Source organism: Physeter macrocephalus, chromosome 13, assembly GCF_002837175.3.
Source record: "Physeter macrocephalus isolate SW-GA chromosome 13, ASM283717v5, whole genome shotgun sequence".
Taxonomy (NCBI): Eukaryota; Metazoa; Chordata; class Mammalia; order Artiodactyla; family Physeteridae; genus Physeter; species Physeter macrocephalus.
Window position 1 is genome coordinate 34,141,880 of NC_041226.1, and position 19,931 is coordinate 34,161,810.

Consider the following 19,931-nt stretch of genomic DNA (forward strand, 5'->3'; position numbering starts at 1 on the left):
CAGACCCCTATCTAAAAACACACAGTATTTTAGATGTGTTTATTAAATTTAAGGCTTAAAAGTGTTGTCTTCAGACATTTTTTCCTCTTTACACCATACCTAAGAAATGAGAAACAGCACAGACCCTAGAACTCACATCACCTGATACTCTTCTCAAGGAAACTAAACTTAAATATTATCTTAGGTTCTGTTTTCATGACCTCCATGCTGGAATGAGTCACGGAAAATTACACTTCATGTATTCTGGAGCACAGAAGTCGGAGACAAAATGGAATGACAACATTAACCCAGAGAGTAAACTGTAAAAGGAAGAAAAGTCATTGCCCAGTGGATTCTTCTCATATGGGGTAGGATCTTTCATTGCCAATCTAACCCTATCGTATTTATTCCTCAACTCTGTCAAGATAACAATCAACAACATAGTTGATCCTCCTGTGAAATTTCACCATTCCTATGGCCATCTTGATACTTAATTTTGTGTAATTAATCCACGTTGTCCCTCATTTTCAGTATTCTGATACCTCTCTTAGCTCTGCTCTCAGTTTTATTCATCTATCATTTTTAATTGTTATATGTAGCTACTCACTCCTCCTCCAGAAGACTTTATTCCCTTAATTTGTGTATCCTGACTTACATTCCTAACAACTTTCATTTGTTCACAGAAGGCACATGCTGTGCTGTAAAATTTCACCTATGACTAAAATGTTTCTCCATATTCCTAAGTAAAATGGAGGGGTTAGTATTAAATTTTCAATTCCGTTGGTCTCACCCCAAATGTATCCACTCTCTATGTGATTAATTTGTGATTTATTTACACACACACAACAAAACAATCTTCACTGTCTATTCTTTCACTAGTTGATGCCAACAAAAAGATTTACAAGGCGCTAATCATGACACTTCCTTTCACTGTTGAAGAGAAGCAACCAGAACAGCAGGTTTCAAATACTTAGACTTCTTTCCAAACTAAACAAAACATTCTTTAGCAGTGACCACATGACCCGCCAATTTTTAAACGAGCTGTTTCAACTTGGAAAATCATAATCTACTTTTAAAAATTATTCTTGGAATTTAAATATTAAGCAGAAAAAGAAACACTATCACCTAAAAATTCACTATGATATATCTCATACCCTCAGATGCTGGGGGGGAAAGGAAAAGTTTAACTTAAAAACATGCAAAGTCCATAGTGACGTCAATACTCAGACATTTGAACTGTTTCTCACGTCAGCCTTAAAAAATTTGGGGCAACACACTGATCAGGGTATTTGTCAAAGGATCCAAATAGAATTGGACCCTGCCGTCATAAATCTGTAAAGAGATTGGCAGCTCTGACAATCTAGAACAAAATGTAGCCCTCAGTTAGGTCCTGTGGGCCCACCCACGCTGTCAGTCAGGTCAGAGCTGAATGACATTGAAGGACCCGGGACCGAACCGCAGCCTACCGGCACTGTGGGAGCTGCCCCACCCCAGCTTCAGGCCTAACTTACAAACTTAGGGCGTTTCTCTCCAGGCTCCCCGGGGCCTCCGGGCGGCGGAGGGTGCTGGGGGCCCTTCCTGCGCGGCATCTTGCTGTCCCGGCAGCTGCGGAACGAGGCGGAGGAGGGATAGGCAGCCCCGACGGCCGAGCCCTGCGCCGGTGGGTGCAGCCGTGGCCGGTACGGATCCATGCTTCCCCGCAGCTCCGGGGGAGTAGGAGAGGAAAGAAGGCGGCAGCTCTACAAGCCACAGGCGGGAGCCCAGGGGTCTGCAGCGCACTCGCCTTCCCGGTTCCTCCACCCACGCCGCCAGTTGGGTTCAGCCCAACCGCTGCCTCCCGGGCCGCAGCCAACACATCCGAAAATTCCCGCCGCCGCTGACCGCCCGGGACCCACCAATCCCACGCAGCGCGGTCAGTGACGCTCCCGGGAGCCGCCCCTTCCGGGCAAAGAGAAACGTGATTGGCTGTTCCGCCCGTTCCTTTCCCTGCTCAAGCTTCTGTTGGTTCAGGCAGCCCACCTTAAGGGAACTGGGTGGGATTGGGTTTGGGGAAGCGTGGAGAATTTGCCGGGAAGTCTCTTGTCTGGGTGTATTTGGAATTGGGAGAATGGATTCCTGCTAACCTGGGAGTCTGGCGAGACCCGGCCTACACCACCATTTGAGCAGCGCTGGAATGTGAAATCATCTGCTAACCTTCTCTGCAAGTCTCAGGAGGTCTCGGTGCGATGGCCACTGGGAAAAGTAGTTCTGGGACCCGTATTTGAAGGGGTGCTAAGCAGGAGAGAACCACAGCGCCCACGGCGCTCCGTAAGGATGCTTTCTCGACAGGTTGTCAAAACGCCTGCTGAGTGCCGGAGTGCTGCGAGCCCGCTCAGGGTGGCAGAGACGGCCACCAAAACTCGCGCTGGGCCACGCCCTTAAGGAGCTCACAGTCTAATGTGCTTCACAAATCCTTACACTAATAACAAAATAATGTAAATGTTATAGCAGTTATTTTAAAAGTTCATTGAGAACAAAAGGGAGAGGAATTGACATTAAATCTGAAGGAGGGGATTTGGAAAGACGAAAGGAAGGATGCCTAGATTTTCTCTAAACAGAAAAGAGTGGCAGGACTTTCAGATAAAAGACATTCCAGGCAGGAACAAGGCCAAGAGGAGTGAAGAACAAAGAGTTGAAAAAACTTCAAGGGCATGTAATGAAGGGCCTCGAGCTGAAACCATTCCGAAGAGTTTATTGTGTATAGCCAAGGTCCAGATACAAGGCCAAAGCGGTTTTCCCACACATAAGCGTGCTTTCTTTCCCCTTTAAAAGCAGTCTCTCCCTTTGAACTATTTCCTTAAGCTACCCATCTTCTGACTCCATGGAGGTGGTGTGGGTAAACATGCAGTACTGATTTGGGTACAAGAAACAAGTCTAAGAACTCGAGATTAGCACAGAGGTTGAGAACATGGGCCTTAGTTTCAAGTAAGTCTTCACACTACAGGTTTTTTTTTTTGTTTTTTTTGGGGGGGGGGTTGTTTGTTTCATGTTTATTTGTTTTTATATTTGTTTACTGTACCAAACTTTCTGTGCCAGTCTCTGTCCTCAAAAAGCACCTTATTTTTAGGGGAAATTCCAGGAGAACAGAAAGTTCAGGAGAACTGCTGGTAGTTCCTATGTATTGGTGACCGTTAGACCCAGGTGCAAATTTTATTCCTGTTATTTACTAGCTCTGTGATGTTGGAGATGATGTTAAAATTTCTTTCTGTTGCCTTTCCATATGCAAAAGGGGATGATAACAATACCTAACAAGCAGTGTTGTCAGGCTTCAATGAGATAGCATATGTAAAGTTCTTAGAAATGTCTGTGAAAGCCTCTCCCACCAAAGACCACCAGGAGGAACATGTGTAGTTGAACCAGTGGAGTTTGTTACTCATAAAGAATGAGGACATGCACTATGGGATGGGGTTTCTCAGTAAGAGGGTGTTAGAAAGGACTTAAAGGATTTGGACTTCGGTTATGTGATTTTGGAAGACTCCAGAAAAAGAATGAGAAGAGTTACTCTGAATTTCAGCGCTGTCAGGGATTGGGGACAGTTCGATGAGTGTGTATCTTAGTAAATCTTATCTAGAAGGATGGCAGGCTAAAGAATGAGGCTAAAGCTGTAACTGACAAAGGAGGAGCAGTCACTGATAGTCTCGGGAGGTTTGGTATTTAGTGATTTGCCCACTGACCGTATTCTGTAAGATTGGTTATTTCCTTGAGAAGAACAACAGGGCCTATCTGTGAGTGTCAGGCCAGCTTCTAAAAACACTGAGGCCCAGCTGGAAGTGGCAACTAGTTCCCTGATGTCAAGGGCTGCTTTTTTCTTTCTCAGGTCCTTGGCATGTAGATGGTACTAAATATAAATAAGCAGGAGCTGTTATAATTGATTTTCAGGCTTTACATAGAGCACTCTGACATTTTTCTCATAGAAATTCTTTGCAACCACAATGCACTTGTGAAAATAATACATTTGTCTAAATTTCACATTTTTAGAGTACATTTTATATGTGTTTATTATTTAAACATCGCAACAGCATGCACTGCCCCTCATTCTGATGCCCCAACAAGAAGGATATGATATACCCTACTGAGTCAACAATTTTGGAAGTGCTACCTTGTGCCAGCCTTGGTACCCAGGGCTGGGACAAAGTTGAATGGAACCAAAGGCAGACCTGGAGAAGCTTGGAATCCAGGAATATGTTTCTTTCCTTTATCATGTCTGTTCATTCTAAACATCTAGACAATTAGTAATGCAATCCTTGTGAGGGTTCACTCTTAATGACTATATAAGAGAGAAAGTTGTGAAAAGTTGAGGGAAGGGATGGATCATTCCCATTCAAATTTTTTTTTTTAGTGACAAACAATTTTATGAGATACCATTTTACCTTCATCAGACTGGCAAATATTACAAAGTTCCACATCACCAAGTATTGACCATGATGTAGGGATTTCTTTGTAGATGATAAGAGTGCAAAACTGGTACAGCCAGTTTGGGCAGCAACTTGGAAACACCTAGTAATGGTGAAGGTACATGTACCTATGACCCAGCAATTCCATATCTGAAGTGTCCCTGGAGAAGGCCAAAGATGCCGTACAAAGGTATTTCCTGAACATCTGTAAGAGCAAAAAAGGGTAAAGCATTTAGCCATCCTGCAGTCAGGGAATATGTGGATAAATCTCAAAAATAAAGAGGAAAATCAACTGGCAAAATATATATATATGTGTATATATATATATACACATATATATATAAATGTTATGTGTATGTGCGTGATAACACTGCAAAAACATGAGGGAAATAAACACAACAACGTCATCTAGTTCCGAAGAGGAAAGGAAGAAGAAGGAAGGAATTAAAGCTGAAATGTTATAGCTGAAGCATCAGTAAATGTTTTTATCTATTAAAAATGAAAGATCTGAAGTAAATCTAGCAGAATGTTAACACATTTAATCTCAATAGTGGGTATATTTGTGTCTATTTTATTTTTTATTATTTTCTGTAATTTTCTGTTTATTAGAAATGTTTCATATTAAGGGTTTTTGGGGGGTTTGAAAATAAGTTTTTTATATGTAAGGTTTTTAACAAAATACATAAGCTAACAGAAATAAAGTAACTTTAGAAATAGCTCCCTTAACTCTTCCCATTCCTTCAGAAAATTTTAGTTTGTTGGCATTGAGACCACAATGAGCTATTAAGTTCATGTAAGGAAAAATTAATTTCCTTTTAGGATGTCACCAAAAATTTCCCCAAGCATGGCCAAGTATCCCTGAAGGGGATACTTGTAATGCAAGTAATGTTTCACTATATAGATATAGCACATTTTGTTTATCCATTCATCAGTTGATGGTCATTTGGATTTTTTTTCTACCTTTTGACTATTATGAATAATGCTGCTATAAATATTCATTTACAGGTTTTTGTGTGGACATAAGTATTTCTTCTCTTGGATACATGCACAGGAGAGGAATCGCTGGGTGATATGCTAACAGTTTAAGGAGCTGTCAGACTTTTCCAAAGTAGCTGCACCATCCTACATTCCCATCAACAGTGATGGTTCCAATTTCCCCACGTCCTTGCCAACAATTTTTTTTTTACCTGACTTTTTGAACTTAGCCATGCTAGTGTGTGTGGAGTGGTATCTCATTGTAATTTTGATATGCTGCTTATTTTTTGTAAAGAAAATGTTATTGAAATACAGCTATGCCTGTTCTTTTACGTATTGTCTGTAGCTGCTTTTGCTCTACAACTGTAGCATACTTGGGACAGAGACCATATGCCCTGCAAAGCCTAAAATGTTTACTATCTGGCCCTTTACAGAAAAATATTTTCTGACCCCTGCTAAATTATTTTTCCCCCTTGGTGTATCACAATTTGTTTTGTTCGGTTATTTCTTTTTCTTCAATGAGAGTAGTATTCCAGTAAGAAGCAAATATTAATTTTGGACAAATGTTCACGATAGAGCCACGTTCTTCCCTTTGCCGTATTACACACTTACACAGCCTTTAACAGTTTTTTTTAAGTCTGTTTAGCAAGGCCAAGAAGGTCTTGCTACCATAATGAGTCACTGTGGAGAACAGATGATTCAAGGTAGATGTGAAAAGGAAAATTATTATATAGATATGTGATTATTCTTAAAGCACATTTAAGTAATTTGTGCTCTGCTAAGTTTTCTCCAGGGCATTATGCTGTAAGTTCAGATAGACATTTTTCATAGGGAATATAGTTAATATATTAACACAGTTTAATGTCATGCTTGATAGTTTCCCGGGATGTTTTGATTAGAAAATTAATTTGCCCATGTTTGTAGATGATAGAGCCGTTTAAAAGGGAACAGGAGTATTCCTTAATATTAACTAACTTACATTAACTAATATTAACATTTAACTAAGGTTCAGTTGAAAGTGTTAGATGTCACTACCAGATCACACTCCCAATATTTGAAATAAGTAGGAAAAAGGAATTAAGAAATCATTAAGACTGTTGTAAGGTTACAGTTTAATTTTCCATATTAAAACACAGTTACTGGGCTTCCCTGGTGGCGCAGTGGTTGAGAGTCCGCCTGCCGATGCAGGGGACACGGTTTCTTGCCCCGGTCCGGGAAGATTCCACATGCCGCGGAGCGGCTGGGCCCGTGAGCCATGGCCGCTGAGCCTGCGCGTCCGGAGCCTGCGGTCCGCAATGGGAGAGGCCACAACAGTGAGAGGCCCGTGTACCGCAAAAAAAAAAAAAAAACACGCAATTACTGACACCCAGATATAATTTGTTGAGTCACTTGGATAATAATTTGTCTAACAATAGCAAATAGTAACTACGTAACTCAAAGCTAAAAATACATGTAAAATAAGCTAGAATTCTATGGTACCCTATAGAGATTTTCAGATATTCTTTTTCTTTCATTAATGTCTCTTTCTCATCACCATATATGTTTTTCTTTTTTTAACCTCAGATGAATTTCTGTGTTTTGGACATTCTGTAAAATCAAATGTACATAAAGCCTGTCTTTATTGAGCTCTCTCCTGGAGGCATTCTTTTGTGTGCATTATTTGCTTTGGTTCTAATTCCTTAGCTGAGCCCATCCTAATACAATAGAATAAATACAGTTTTTTCAGTTTGCCGTGATTAATCTATTGATGTCTCTATCCGGTCATGAGAGGGAATTGTATAATTAGTTGCAATGGTTAGCAAAGTTAGCACCCTTAGGTTTTTTGCCTATGATGTCTGAAATATTTACAATTTCCTGTGAAATCAAGCTCTGCCTGCACACTGTTCTGAAACTGCAGTCACAAGTGACCAGAAAATTTTATGCTGTCAGGTCTCAATCCTTGATCACCTCTCCATTTGCTGCCATTGATAACAGCATTCTCTTTATATATATATTTTTGACATATAACGTTGTATTAGTTTCAGGTATACAATATAATGATTTGATTTTGTACATATATATATTTTTTTTTAATTTTTTTTTTTTTTTGGCTGTGCCACGTGGCTTGTGGGATCTTAGTTCCCTAACCAAGGATTGAACCCGGGCCCTTGGCAGTGAGAGCACAGAGTCCTAACCACTGACCACCAGGGGATCCCCTGTATATATTTTGAAATGATTCCACAATAAGTCCACTTAACATCTGTCACTTTATACAGTTACAAAAAAAATTTTTTCTTGTGATGAGTCTCCTTCTTCAACATCTGTACTCGCTTATTTCTCTCATCATCTCTCTAAACATTCTTTCCCTGACCTTTGCTCGCATCTCACCCTATAGTATGCCTCAAGGTAGAAAACCTGATTCAGTTCCACTTTTTGCAGGGCCTCCAGATAACAAATGACTGGCAGAGTTCATGCTTCTCTGGTACATGCATGCCCTCTGTTTACTCATCTGCAAAATGAAGAGGTTAAATTGTTCTTCAGATATTCCAACTAAGGTGCTCAGCGCTCTAATCTTTCATATCAGTACCTCCAGAGCCACCACAGAAGGGGAGGGGAAAGGAAATGGAATGATTCTGGGCCCTCTCCCAAGAGACATTTAAACCAACACTGCTTTTACTTGTTGCACATAAAATTCTTCAACATGAGGTTTCATGTGGAACAAAAAAGGATTTGGAAAAAAGTAAAAAAAATTATTAAATGAAATGGAGTCTAAATCAGTTTTTCTCAGTCTTTTTTTTTTATTATCATTCCCTTAAGGAGCCTTTGTAGACATTTTTCCTAATTGCCTCCCTGTAAAATTTTAATACTTTAGATATACCATGTATTTATCAGTGCTTTAGACATAAAAAGAGACCTTTTTTGCCCCCTAAGAACCAGTTTTCATACCTTTGGCATGAGGTACCAAGGGTGATATTAGCTCCCTTCCCATCCTCTAAATGCTCTAAATAATCCACTACATAACTAACTGGGTGACTTTGAGCTACTTACTATCCTCTGAGAATCTCTATTTCCATTTACAAAACAGGAGAAATAATTTACAAGCCTATTATCAAGATTAATTGAAGCAACATATACAAAAGTGTTTTAGCAAAGTGCTGGGTACATATATGCTCAGTGTTATTTTTCCTTCTCCTTGAAAGTCCCATCCATGTTGACATTCTATGATATCGCAATTCTAGTATATTCCCAATTTAGGCATATAGCAAAACTGAACCTCTCACAATCTCCACCCCAGTTGTTAATGTTTGCCAGCACCACCGCTGTTCTTCAATATTCCAGACAGCAATCCTGAAAGTTCTCTTTGACGTTTCTTCTCTTTGACAAATTACACCCAAGTCAAGGTGGTACAGGGTGAACAGTGAGCACCACCCCAAAATCTGAAAAGGAGGAATGTTTGCCCTTCTGATAATCAAACTAACTAACATATAATCAGAAATTGTTGGGTTTTTTCCTACGTTAAAGGACTGATAACTTAGACTTCACCGGTGTATTAATCCATGTAAAGAAAAATATTAATCAGAAGGCGGGCAGTCAGAACTGGAGAGGGGGAAAAATGAGACTATCCCATAGACACCTAAAATCCAACACATACAAAAGTGAAATCAACATCTTTGTCTCTTTACCTGTCTCTCACCCAGTCAAGTCACCTCAGCAGATAGCAACACGGCCTACCCACTTACCTTAGCAGAAACCTGCTCCCTTTTGCATCCAGTCTCTAAATCCTGTCAATTCCTAGTCCTTAACACACCTCAAATCCATTCTCTCCACACCATTGCCCTGCCTCAGACACTGTTCTCCTGCACAGCTGAACCAGCCTCTGACTGCCTTCTCAGACTCCGCTCTGGTCCCACCAGTGCATCCTACAGGCTGCTGCCACAGAGCTCTCTCTGAAAAGGTTATCTGATTGCCTCGTTTCTCCTCAGGTTTAAAATCCAGCTCCTCCAGCTATCACAACTCTCTGCTACCTCAGAAGAATAAGACTGGAAAGCTCTCCAGCAGAAACTGCCATAAACCAGTGTGGCATATGCATTGCCTTGACTGGAGAATGGGCGGCGGAAAAACATTTTAACTAGTTTCCTGATATGAAACATCTACCTTCTCTTGACCTTAAAAGAAAACTTGGGCCTAACCTAGGGAATGGAGTGATCCCTGAGTTTAGCAAGCTCTTAATACGTTTAACCAGTTACCCACACTCCGCAGAGACTTTTCTCTGCGCTGAAAAGATGTTTGCTTTGCTTCCTGGACATGAAGAAGAGATCTGTATTTTAATAAGCAGATAATTCACTAAGTTTATTTTCAGTATCAAAATGATTTTGGTTAGTTTTATAAAAAAATTCTTTGGGAACTCTGTTCAATTTCTCAGTACTATTCTACTCTTCCTGTCATTAGGAAACCTGATTCATAGTTCTGTGTTGTTTAAATTACTATTTTTCCTTTACTCATTTTCCTAGTTTTAATTTTACTGTAAAATCTCTTCAAGATTCTGCAATTTAGACTCATAATGTCATCTCTCTTTCTTCTATTTTCCAATAAATCTTTACCTTTACCTCAGGTTACGTCTTCATAAGTAAGTTTCCAATATTTTTCTTTTCTTAAAGGCAAATGCTGGAGCCTAATTATCATCTCACCGTATGGTTTCTCTTCTCTTCTTTATTCCTCAAAACTATCACGCAGTTCTCCTGCGATTGCTATCGAAATTCATCTGACCTCTTCCCATTATATTTGTACACCTCTAAACTTACCATCTGTTGTTGTCTTTCAGATGGTTACTAAATCCTGAATTCATTTTAAGGTCCTGCCATTTCTCTAACTCTATTTTCACCTCTCTCAGTTATGTGATTCTCTAGACCTAATTTTCACTTCTTACTACCAGGAGGGAGTGAACTGTTGTAAGCAAAATAAAACATCCTCTCTTCAGCTCAGAAGGAGGCTGAACAGACAGCTGGGTACACCAGGCCCTGTTAAAGTCTTCAGGTGGGATGGACACACAGGGGACTCTAGCCCAGAATTTTTTTTTTCCTAATTTTTATATTTTTGACAGGTAAAACCACAAGGCTATGGAAACACGTGTTAGCCCTCCACCAAACCTGTGTTAAACCTTAGTGTGTTCAGTCTTAGTCTGTTTACTTTTAGTAACCACATGTTTCTCTGTCCTTAATAAATTTGCTCAAGTGCATTTTGAAATTAAGTAGTACTTCTAGTTCAACCTAACTTTCTAAACTGAGGTTTTAGAAGACAGGACCTCATTTTAATAGTTCAGAATGTAAAGCACATGTTCTTTTTGATCTAATTCATATATATATTTTGTGTATTTTGACCATGTCCTCTCTTAGTTTTCTCTCTTCCACTTGAAAGAATTCCTGTCTTTGAGTTCTTGTCTCAGTACAGCAGCACCCAACCCCTTCAGCTGTTTTGGTCGATCATAGATGGATTTTTCCCTACTTGTCCAAATCTTTACTAACTTATAATTACCAGTACCACAAACTGAATTTCAGATGTAGGTAAACCATGCTTCTGTAAGGCAGTGGATACAATTTTCATTTGTTTTTAAAATACTAAAATGCAAAATAATTTACCTATCAATAGGCCCAGTAGCTCTAGTCAAAATAGAGAACTTCTTATAGTAATATATTGTATGTATAAACATTTTATAAACTGAAAATCACTCTAAAGTATATATATTATAATTTTCCCTGGCATGTATTTTCCACATGCTATATTGGTATCAGATATGCTTTTATTTTTTTAATATATTTTAAGTATTTATATTTTATATAAATGAAACATATATATTTTTAGGAGTTGTTAACATTAGTTTTCATTCCATGGTCTATCAGATTGATGTTGTGAAGCTCGCTGAAAGCATGACAGATGGCCGGAACACAGCACTTAGTGTTAAAACTGTGTCATAAATCATTCATAAGTGAATACCTTATCCTTCACATATGATCAAGGGTTGATGGTATCACAGCCTGAAGACTGATAGAAAGTGCAGGTTTGAAGGTATGTTTGTCACAACTGTTTCCGTTGCAAGTCACAAATTCTCAACTCAGACTAGCTGAAGCACAGAAGGGCATGTCTTTTCGTATAACAAAAAATACTAAGGAAGTTCACATAATAAAAAGAACTAGATCTCAGAAGCTGGGCCTGGAGATCAGGATTGGCTACATAATTTGCATAATGAAAAAGCAAGATGCCTTGTTTAAAAATTATTAAGGATTTCAAGATGACTACAGCAGAGCAGTCAACATTATGTGTGAGGCCCTTCCAAGTTCAGAATCCTGTGTGACATGCAGGTTGTATGCCCATGAAGACGGTGTGCTAGAGATTCAAGTCAACCAGGACCTTCCTTCTCTCTTTCTCCCTGACATCTCTCACATTCACTTTTCTCTGTTTCTTTTTTCATGTTTTCCTCATTCTTTCCTACTGAAATGGTTGAGCCATTCTTCTTTGCTAATTCAAGCAAATAAAGTTTAGAGAGGGCTCCGATTGGTCATATCTGAGTGAAAAGCCTAGGTTTGTTGAGGGGACCCAGCAGGGGAGAGGTGGAGTTACCCAAGTGGGAGAATGGGCAGATGCATTCAAATCACAAGGAATTGTTGTGGAGTTCCTTAAAGGAAATTGGGATGCTTGCACTAATGAAGATGAGATGGAACAGTATCCTGAGTAGGCAAAACTGAAATATCCACATAAAACCCATTGGGTTTGACTTGTCATCCTTATTGTTTGTAGTTTTTTAATCTTTCTGACCCACAGTGTAAAGATTATGTGAGATGATTAATACTATAGTATGGACATTCAGTAAATATTAGTTTATTTTACATTCTCTAATGTTAGTGTGCATCACAGGGTATAAAAAATGTCATCATTAATTTGGGATAGTGGTACAGTTTTTGGATTTATATATAAAAGATAAACTGCACAGTGAGTCTGGCTGGCTCTAAACCTTTTCTGCAAAACTCACATAAGAAACGGTTGAGAGAAAGCTGGAGGACAAATGGAAGGGCAGTGGCAAGAAACTTGTGTTTACAATGTGAAGACTATGACTCTTCTCCAGAGCAGGTTTCATAAGTAGAGCCAGTGCACATTATTTGTAAAGATTTGATCTGTCCCTTAATCGCCCTCAGTACAGATGGACAGTCTGCCATGATAAACAAATCTCTTCTGAATATTTGGAAATAACAAGAGGGAATCTTTTAAATTTACCAAGTATAACTTTCCTAAGAATCCTAAGAATCCCTTTTATAGACGTTCCCTACCTGCCATTACCTATTCAGGTATCCAGACTGTTTTATTTCTTTACCGTTTTCACTCTGCTTTTGAACTATATAGAGTTTCCTTTCTTTTACGCATGGGTATACTGGCTACACCTTAGCCCATGCATTATTGAAAGTTTATGAAGAATAGAAAGAGGCTCTTCACACTCTCAGAGAGAAAGGAATTAAGTTTAATTTCTAGGAAGAGCTGAATAGGGAATTTATTATAGACAAGAGAATTGGTAAAAGAAAAACATAAAGGTAGAATCAACATTTTGTTTTTGTTACATAGTCAGGATAACAAGGAGAACTGCACAATCACTAATGTAAATAGCCAGTCATCTTAAAAGCTAAACATTTTGAAAATTATCTGTTTAACTAACTTGATTCTTTTCTCTGCTTTACTTTTTTTTTTTTTTTTTTTTGTCTCCTACAAGCACAGAGTTTTAAGTTTCAAGACGTTAAAAAAAATCTGTCCCGGCCCAGGGGACTTAAAAGCTAAACATTTTGAAAATTATCTGTTTAACTAACTTGATTCTTTTCTCTGCTTTACTTTTTTTTTTTTTTTTTTTGTCTCCTACAAGCACAGAGTTTTAAGTTTCAAGACGTTAAAAAAAATCTGTCCCGGCCCAGGGGACTGAACATCAGAAGCCAGCCTGACCAGGCACATGTGGCCTTGGGGCAGATCCACTGCTGATTTGCTGCCCAGCTAGCAAGCACACCCCCCCTCCCACAGCTAATGCCCACCCTGACACCCAGCTCCCCTCCGCTGCTGCTGCTGCCGTTGCCGCTGCTGCTCTGGGGAGTAACTCTAGGACGCCTTCGCAGAGACACGGGGGAGTCTGAGGGGGAAGGCCACGAGATCCAGCCTGATGCTTTAAAAATTCTTGAGGAACTCCTCGGCCACAATGCGCGCACGGGCATTGACCGACAGCTTCATCTCACTGATCTCCTCGTCGATTTCTTCCACGAAGCGGATCACAAAGTCCACCAACCTGTGTTTATACATCTGCTCTGTGTGGAAGTTGGTGATCAGAAAACTGATGTCATACCGCTCCACTGGTGTCCTTCGGAGGATAAAGAAGTTCTCTGCTCTCATCATCGATCACACAGTCTCACCTCCACTGGTTTCCTTCGGAGGATAAAGAAGTTCTCTGCTCTCATCATCATGAAGCGCATGAACTTGTGACATAAAATCTTCTCGATCTCATCAGCCTGTTTCACAGCAATGCTGACCGGGACAGAGTTGATGGAGCCTTCAGTCAGAACCTTTTCCTTCTCATTCCTGCTGATGGTCAAAGGCTGTAGCAGGAGCTCTTTGCTACTCCTGACTTCCACTTCTGGCTTGTGGTGTCGTTCCACCACCTGGGAGGAGAATTCTCCAGGCAGAGGGCAGCCTGCAGTGTGGCCCGCACGGCACTCAGGTAGGGACGGAGAGTGGCAGTCATCGCCGGCGCTGGCTGGGCCGGAAAGCGGAAGTCCTCTGCTTTACTTTTGTTAATATGGACTATATCTTGAGAACTAAACTAAGAAGGAAAAAAATTTCAATCGTGGTAGGTGATTAGTAGGTTTGTGTGTGTGTGGTTGCAAAATAAATCATATAATTGAAAATATAGAGTTTTATATGCACTGATTCATGGAACCTCCTCTGAATATATTTAATCCTTTATTTTTTCATGAAGAAATCATGCTAAATGTTACATATATAACCAATCTCTCTTTCTCTCTCTCTCTCTCTCTCTCTCTCTCAAACTCTGAGGAGTCAACGCTTTTGTGATAGTTCCGGAAAAGCAACAGTCATAGCTGCAAGATGGATTTTCACATGCATTCGGAGATAGCTGGGACCAAGCAAATAGTCTATTTGCCTTAATTGTCATGTATAAGATTAGACAACAGATGTTTTCTTACATGTGGTTTGCTAATTTATTTCATTCTTGCTGTCCATTTACATGATCCATTCTGAAAATGAGAATTGAGAAAGTGTAATTGAATCTTCTGCTCCTCTTGAAAAATAAAATCTAATTTCTCACATTAATATGTCATCTTTAATGCCAAAACTTAGAGAGAAGAATGTTTGTTACCAACCACAACTTTATATCATGCACAAATAAAAAATCTTTATTCTTTAGCTCCATACAAAAATACCAACACACACTCTTCAAAGAACAGCAGCAGGAAAGGAAACAAACACAGCTGCTATCACACTATCATGCTCTCCAAGGTATTTAACATCTATAAAAGTTTATCTTATTTTTACTCATAAATTATGGCAAATTCAGTCACTCTCCCAACCCCCGCCATATTCATGCATATTCACACATTCTCTGGAAGTCTGGAAATTTGCCCACAATTATGTTTAAAGCCATGATTTAAATGTGACTAGTTTTGAAGGAAATGAATGACTTCTACTAAAATTACTCAACATCAAGCATGTTTTAGAAAACCTCTTAGATCAGGATCCATTTTTCTGTTATGTCTGCCTGATAGTAGTAATGCTAAAGTTCCTTGATCCACTTAATGAGGAAACTGACATGGTTTTCCATTATATAGTAGAACTGACCATAGAATATTTAAATTGGTTTCAAACTTTAGGTTAATGTTCTTACTGCTGTCCTGCTACTTACCTTAATTTATCTTAGTATTTTATGGTGTTGGACATTACTGTCTGCATAATGATCACAGAAGTTTTAGATGTAGTGCCTCCTCTCTCCTCATTAATACTGCTACTAAACTTCACTTCTTAAGGAAAAATGATTATATTATATACATATTTCAAAACAGATAATTATGCAGTTGAATGATTACTGCCGTGTGTGGTACTTTAATTCTTATGTGGTGTGTAACTTGATGGTAATCACCCAAAAATCTCCTTTTTTTTTTTTGCGGTACGCGGGCCTCTCACTGTTGTGGCCTCTTCCGTTGCGGAGCACAGGCTCGGGACGCGCAGGCTCAGCGGCCATGGCTCACGGGCCCAGCCGCTCCGCGGCATGTGGGATCTTCCCGGACCGGGGCACGAACCCATATCCCCTGCATCGGCAGGCAGACTTTCAACCACTGCGCCACCAGGGAAGCCCAAATCTTCTTTTCTTTACTCCTACTTCTGTTTAGCAGAGATAACCACATTTAACTGTTTTTATTTTCAAGTTCCTTTGGTCATTACGTCTGTAATACTGAATATTACACTTAGTCTTGTTTTTGCAATTTATTAGTACTCAACAGTATCAACTGACTCTATTATGAAAGATGAGAAAATTTGCTTACCCCTACTCCTTCTGCTATCTCCTCACTCCAAGGTTTGCTAATTTAACTTTTATTTCTGTTTAATTAGTTACCTTTATTTTTATTTACATATATACACAAATATTTTTACGTTTATAATAAATACATAAATGTGATAATATGGTATATGTTTTATCTTAGTGCAGTTTTTTCTTTCTTTTTTTTTTGCCTAATTTTCCCTCCCTTAATTCAGAAACACAGTCCCTTTCCACTGACAAATGTTTACAGCCTATAAAGAATCTTTTGATATTTCTTCATGATTTTATAATCATGTAAAACATACACATTTCTCAATGGATATAGAGTTTCAGTTTGCAAGAAGAAAAATTTCTAGAGATCTATTGTATAATAATGTGGATATGCTTAACACTACTGAACTACACACTTAAAATGGTTGGAATGAGTAAATTTTATGTTATGTGTTTTTACCAAAATTTAGAAATTTTAAAAATACATGATTATATAATCATACACATATGTTCATATATAGGAAGTCTTCACTTCGCACAGTTCCTACATAAACAAATTTCACTTACCACAGCTCAGTTGAATAACACCAGTCTCCCAAGAACATGGTTTGAATTTCAGTTGCCACAGTATATTAACTGTGAATGATTGCATAAAGTACAAACTTCAAGACTTCCCTGGTGGTGCAGTGGTTAAGAATCCACCTGCCAAAGCAGGGGACACAGGTTCGAGCCCTGGTACAGGAAGGCCTCACATGCCAGGGAGCAACTAAGCCCATGTGCCACAACTACTGAGCCTGCACTCTAGAGCCCATGAGCCACAACTACTGAGCCTGCATGCCATGACTACTGAAGCCCACACGCCTAGAGCCAATGCTCTGCAACAAGAGAAGCCACCACAATGAGAAGCCTGCAACAAAGAGTAGCCCCCTCTTGCCGCAACTAGAGAAAGCCTGCGAGCAGCAACGAAGACCTAACGCAGCCAAAAATAAATAATTTTATATTTTAAAAAAGTGCAAAGTTCACTGCTAACTTGTCAGTCTACAAACCATCTTGTAAATAACAAATGTACATCATGATCATAACCAATCATGGAATTTTTTTCAAAATCTGTTGGTGACTGATTGGTCACCACACATTTCTTGTTCAGGTCATGCACAGACAGCAAAGCATGTAGTGTGTTGTTTCCTTGTCTCCCCGTGATAAAACTACACGACATTTTACAAAATGAATAATCAAAAATGGAAATGGGCAACAAAGATCAAAGTGCAGCAAAAAAAGGAAAAGTCATACTGCTGGTAATGAAATTCCAACTGAACATAAATCGAGTTATGAAAGAAATAACTGGCCATGGGAATGCTGACACTGCTGCCATTCGAGAGACTCTAGCTGTGCAGCCAGAAGGACTTAGTGAAGGTGAACTTATCAACATAAATAAGGAAAGTGATTGTAATAAAAAGAATGATGTCCCTGAGGACATGATGCCAATAAAAAAAACTTCAAGTTAAAAGCATTTCTAGAGATATTTCACAACCCTGAAAGGATAAAATGTCAGAAGCTGAATCAATCTTAAAAAGAAGAATGACGTGAGTTCCCTGGTGGCCTACTGGCATGGCCCGGGTTCAATCCCTGTTTAGGGAACTGAGATAGGTCAAGCAGCACAGCACGGCCAAGAAAAAAAATGTCAAAAAAAAAGAAGAATGATAATTTGCTAAGGCATAGAAAAGATACTTACTCCATATAATAAGTTATCCAATGGAGAAGGCAGTAGTCTTCCAATCATCCTTGATAAGTTTGTTTTAATAAGTTTTTTACACTGAAATAAAACAATTTAATTCTTAATGCTCCTAATGTTTTAACTTACAGTGTACTAAATATATCGTTTTACATTTGCTAATTTCTCTATACATTTATACCTAATTGACAGTAAGAGCAATTTTAATGTTTTTACTAAACTTGTTAAGGGTTTCAGAACAATCTTGGTTTTCTCTATTGATTATTAAACCAATGTGTATGGTTTCAGCTTGCACAGTCATTTTTTATGGTCTTACTCTACATGCAAAGAGATGATACCTGTAGAAGTTCTTTTGGTCATTGTTTATTTTACAAAATTGAGATCATGTTACCTACACTTTTCTGCATTTTCGTCTTCTCACTCATTTTTTTTGTGGAAATATCTTTAAATTGACTAGTATAATTGTAAGAGATTCTTTTTAAATAGTTGAAAATTTCATAATATACATGTACTATGATTTCTTGAACCATGCCTTTACTAATGGCCATGAAAAACGTTTTTAGCTTTGTGCCACAATGATCATTGCTGAATAAACATTCTGTAGAAATAGTCTTAAGTACTATTTGATTTATTTCTATGATATAGATTCCCAAGAGTGGAACTGCTAGGTCAAATGTATACTCTTAGATATCGAGATAGCTTCACCAAAGGCTGTAAAAATGCATATTTCAGTCCCTTGTCACTAAGGTAAGTATCCTTTTACTTTGCATTCTCACTGGAAATAGAAATTAGAACTCTTAAATTGTTGTCAGTCAGATAGGGTAAGGTTATATCTTATTGTTAATTTAATTGACTATTATTGAATATGGAGAGTTTTATGTTTGTTGGTCATTTGAATTTGCTATTTTGTAAATAACCTTTTTTTGTGTTCTTTGGTCATTTAAAAAATTGAGGTGTCTTTTTCTTGTGCCTCTTGAGCTCTTTGTACATTATAGTTTGACTAGCCAATAAATGTAGAAAAAAAAGCAATTTGGATGGGGTCAGAACTTGCTTTACTAATTAGCTAGAATGTGCATTCAGCAAATCAGTAAGATATTGGTTGGTATAGGAAGAAACAAGTAGATCTGTATAACAGAATAGCCTTCAAAAACAAATCCAAGTACATATGATAATTGCTTAAATTTATTTTATTTGTTTACATAAGTGGCAAAATGATGGATTATTTAATAAATTTTTCTGGTAAAACTGACTAGGCATACAGGAAAAGTCAAATTGGAAACTCTTCTAGACAAAAAATAAATTTCACATGAATTAAAGTTATAGCTGTAAAACTAAAAAAACATTCTTACACAAAAATCTTCGATACTCTATGTATAATCTATGGATAGGAAAATAAAATTTCTGGCAAAAAGGATGAGATATATTTGACTATACAAAAATTAAAATTTTTCCTGTGGTTGCAGTCAAATTACCAACCAGGACATCAGTGTTGTCTGAAGGTTCACTGATAGGGAAAGGATCACTTGCAGGCCTTTCCACCACACTATCTCACAACCTGGCAGCTGAGCAATCCAAGGAAGCACTCAGGGTTAAAGTCACAGTCTTTTTTTAATAACCTATCTCAAATTCACATCCTGTCATTTCTGCTGTATTCTATTAGAAGTTAATCAATAACCCTAGCCCACACTCAAGGTAAGGAGATAACACAAAGATGTGAATACCAGGAAATAGGGATTCCTGGGGCTACTTAGAGGCTGCCTACCACAATATGTTACATTCATAATTTTAAATAATATGCATACTTAAATCTTGTTTCTTATTTCAACATCTTTAGATGACATCTTTCAACTACCATAAAACGAGGAAATTAGTCCCTTCCACCTCTCTCAGCAGCGTCCCCCCTGCCGTTTCTATCATTTAGACTACTGTCTTTACATTGTCAACATTTATAACATTTACCTGACAAATATAATTACATCTATTGACTCTCTTCACTTTAAGGGAAGGAATAGGCAGGGAGTCATCTTCTCTCCCATCTTTCAGTCTGAGGGAGGCTTATTCTGGTGGATAATCCCCACACTAGATCCTTAGCCCTCCTCTGGCAGGTTACCCCATTTATTTTTAACCAAGAAATGCAAATGAGGAAAATTGCACAGCCGTTCTATAGACTTTGCTTCACATAATCACCTTGATTTCCATCTCACTCTATTTTTAAACTGTCCAATACAGAATCTGAAGTCTCCCATGACTTGGCAGGAAATAACCATAC

General features: G+C 38.6%; 1 protein-coding gene and 1 pseudogene across 1 annotated transcript in view; both read right to left on the reverse strand.

Annotated features, from left to right (window-relative positions):
* DIAPH3 (diaphanous related formin 3) overlaps positions 1-1,838 on the reverse strand; it is a 565,759-nt gene extending 563,921 nt beyond the window's left edge. Inside the window, exon 1 of the mRNA XM_055089317.1 lies at positions 1,491-1,838. Coding sequence (XP_054945292.1) covers positions 1,491-1,670 — 180 coding nt within the window. The 5' untranslated portion in view covers positions 1,671-1,838. The remainder of the gene's footprint in view (positions 1-1,490) is intronic.
* Positions 1,839-13,478: 11,640 nt separating this feature from the next.
* On the reverse strand, positions 13,479-14,163 carry LOC102983301 (actin-related protein 2/3 complex subunit 4-like; annotated as a pseudogene).
* Positions 14,164-19,931: the final 5,768 nt, after the last annotated feature.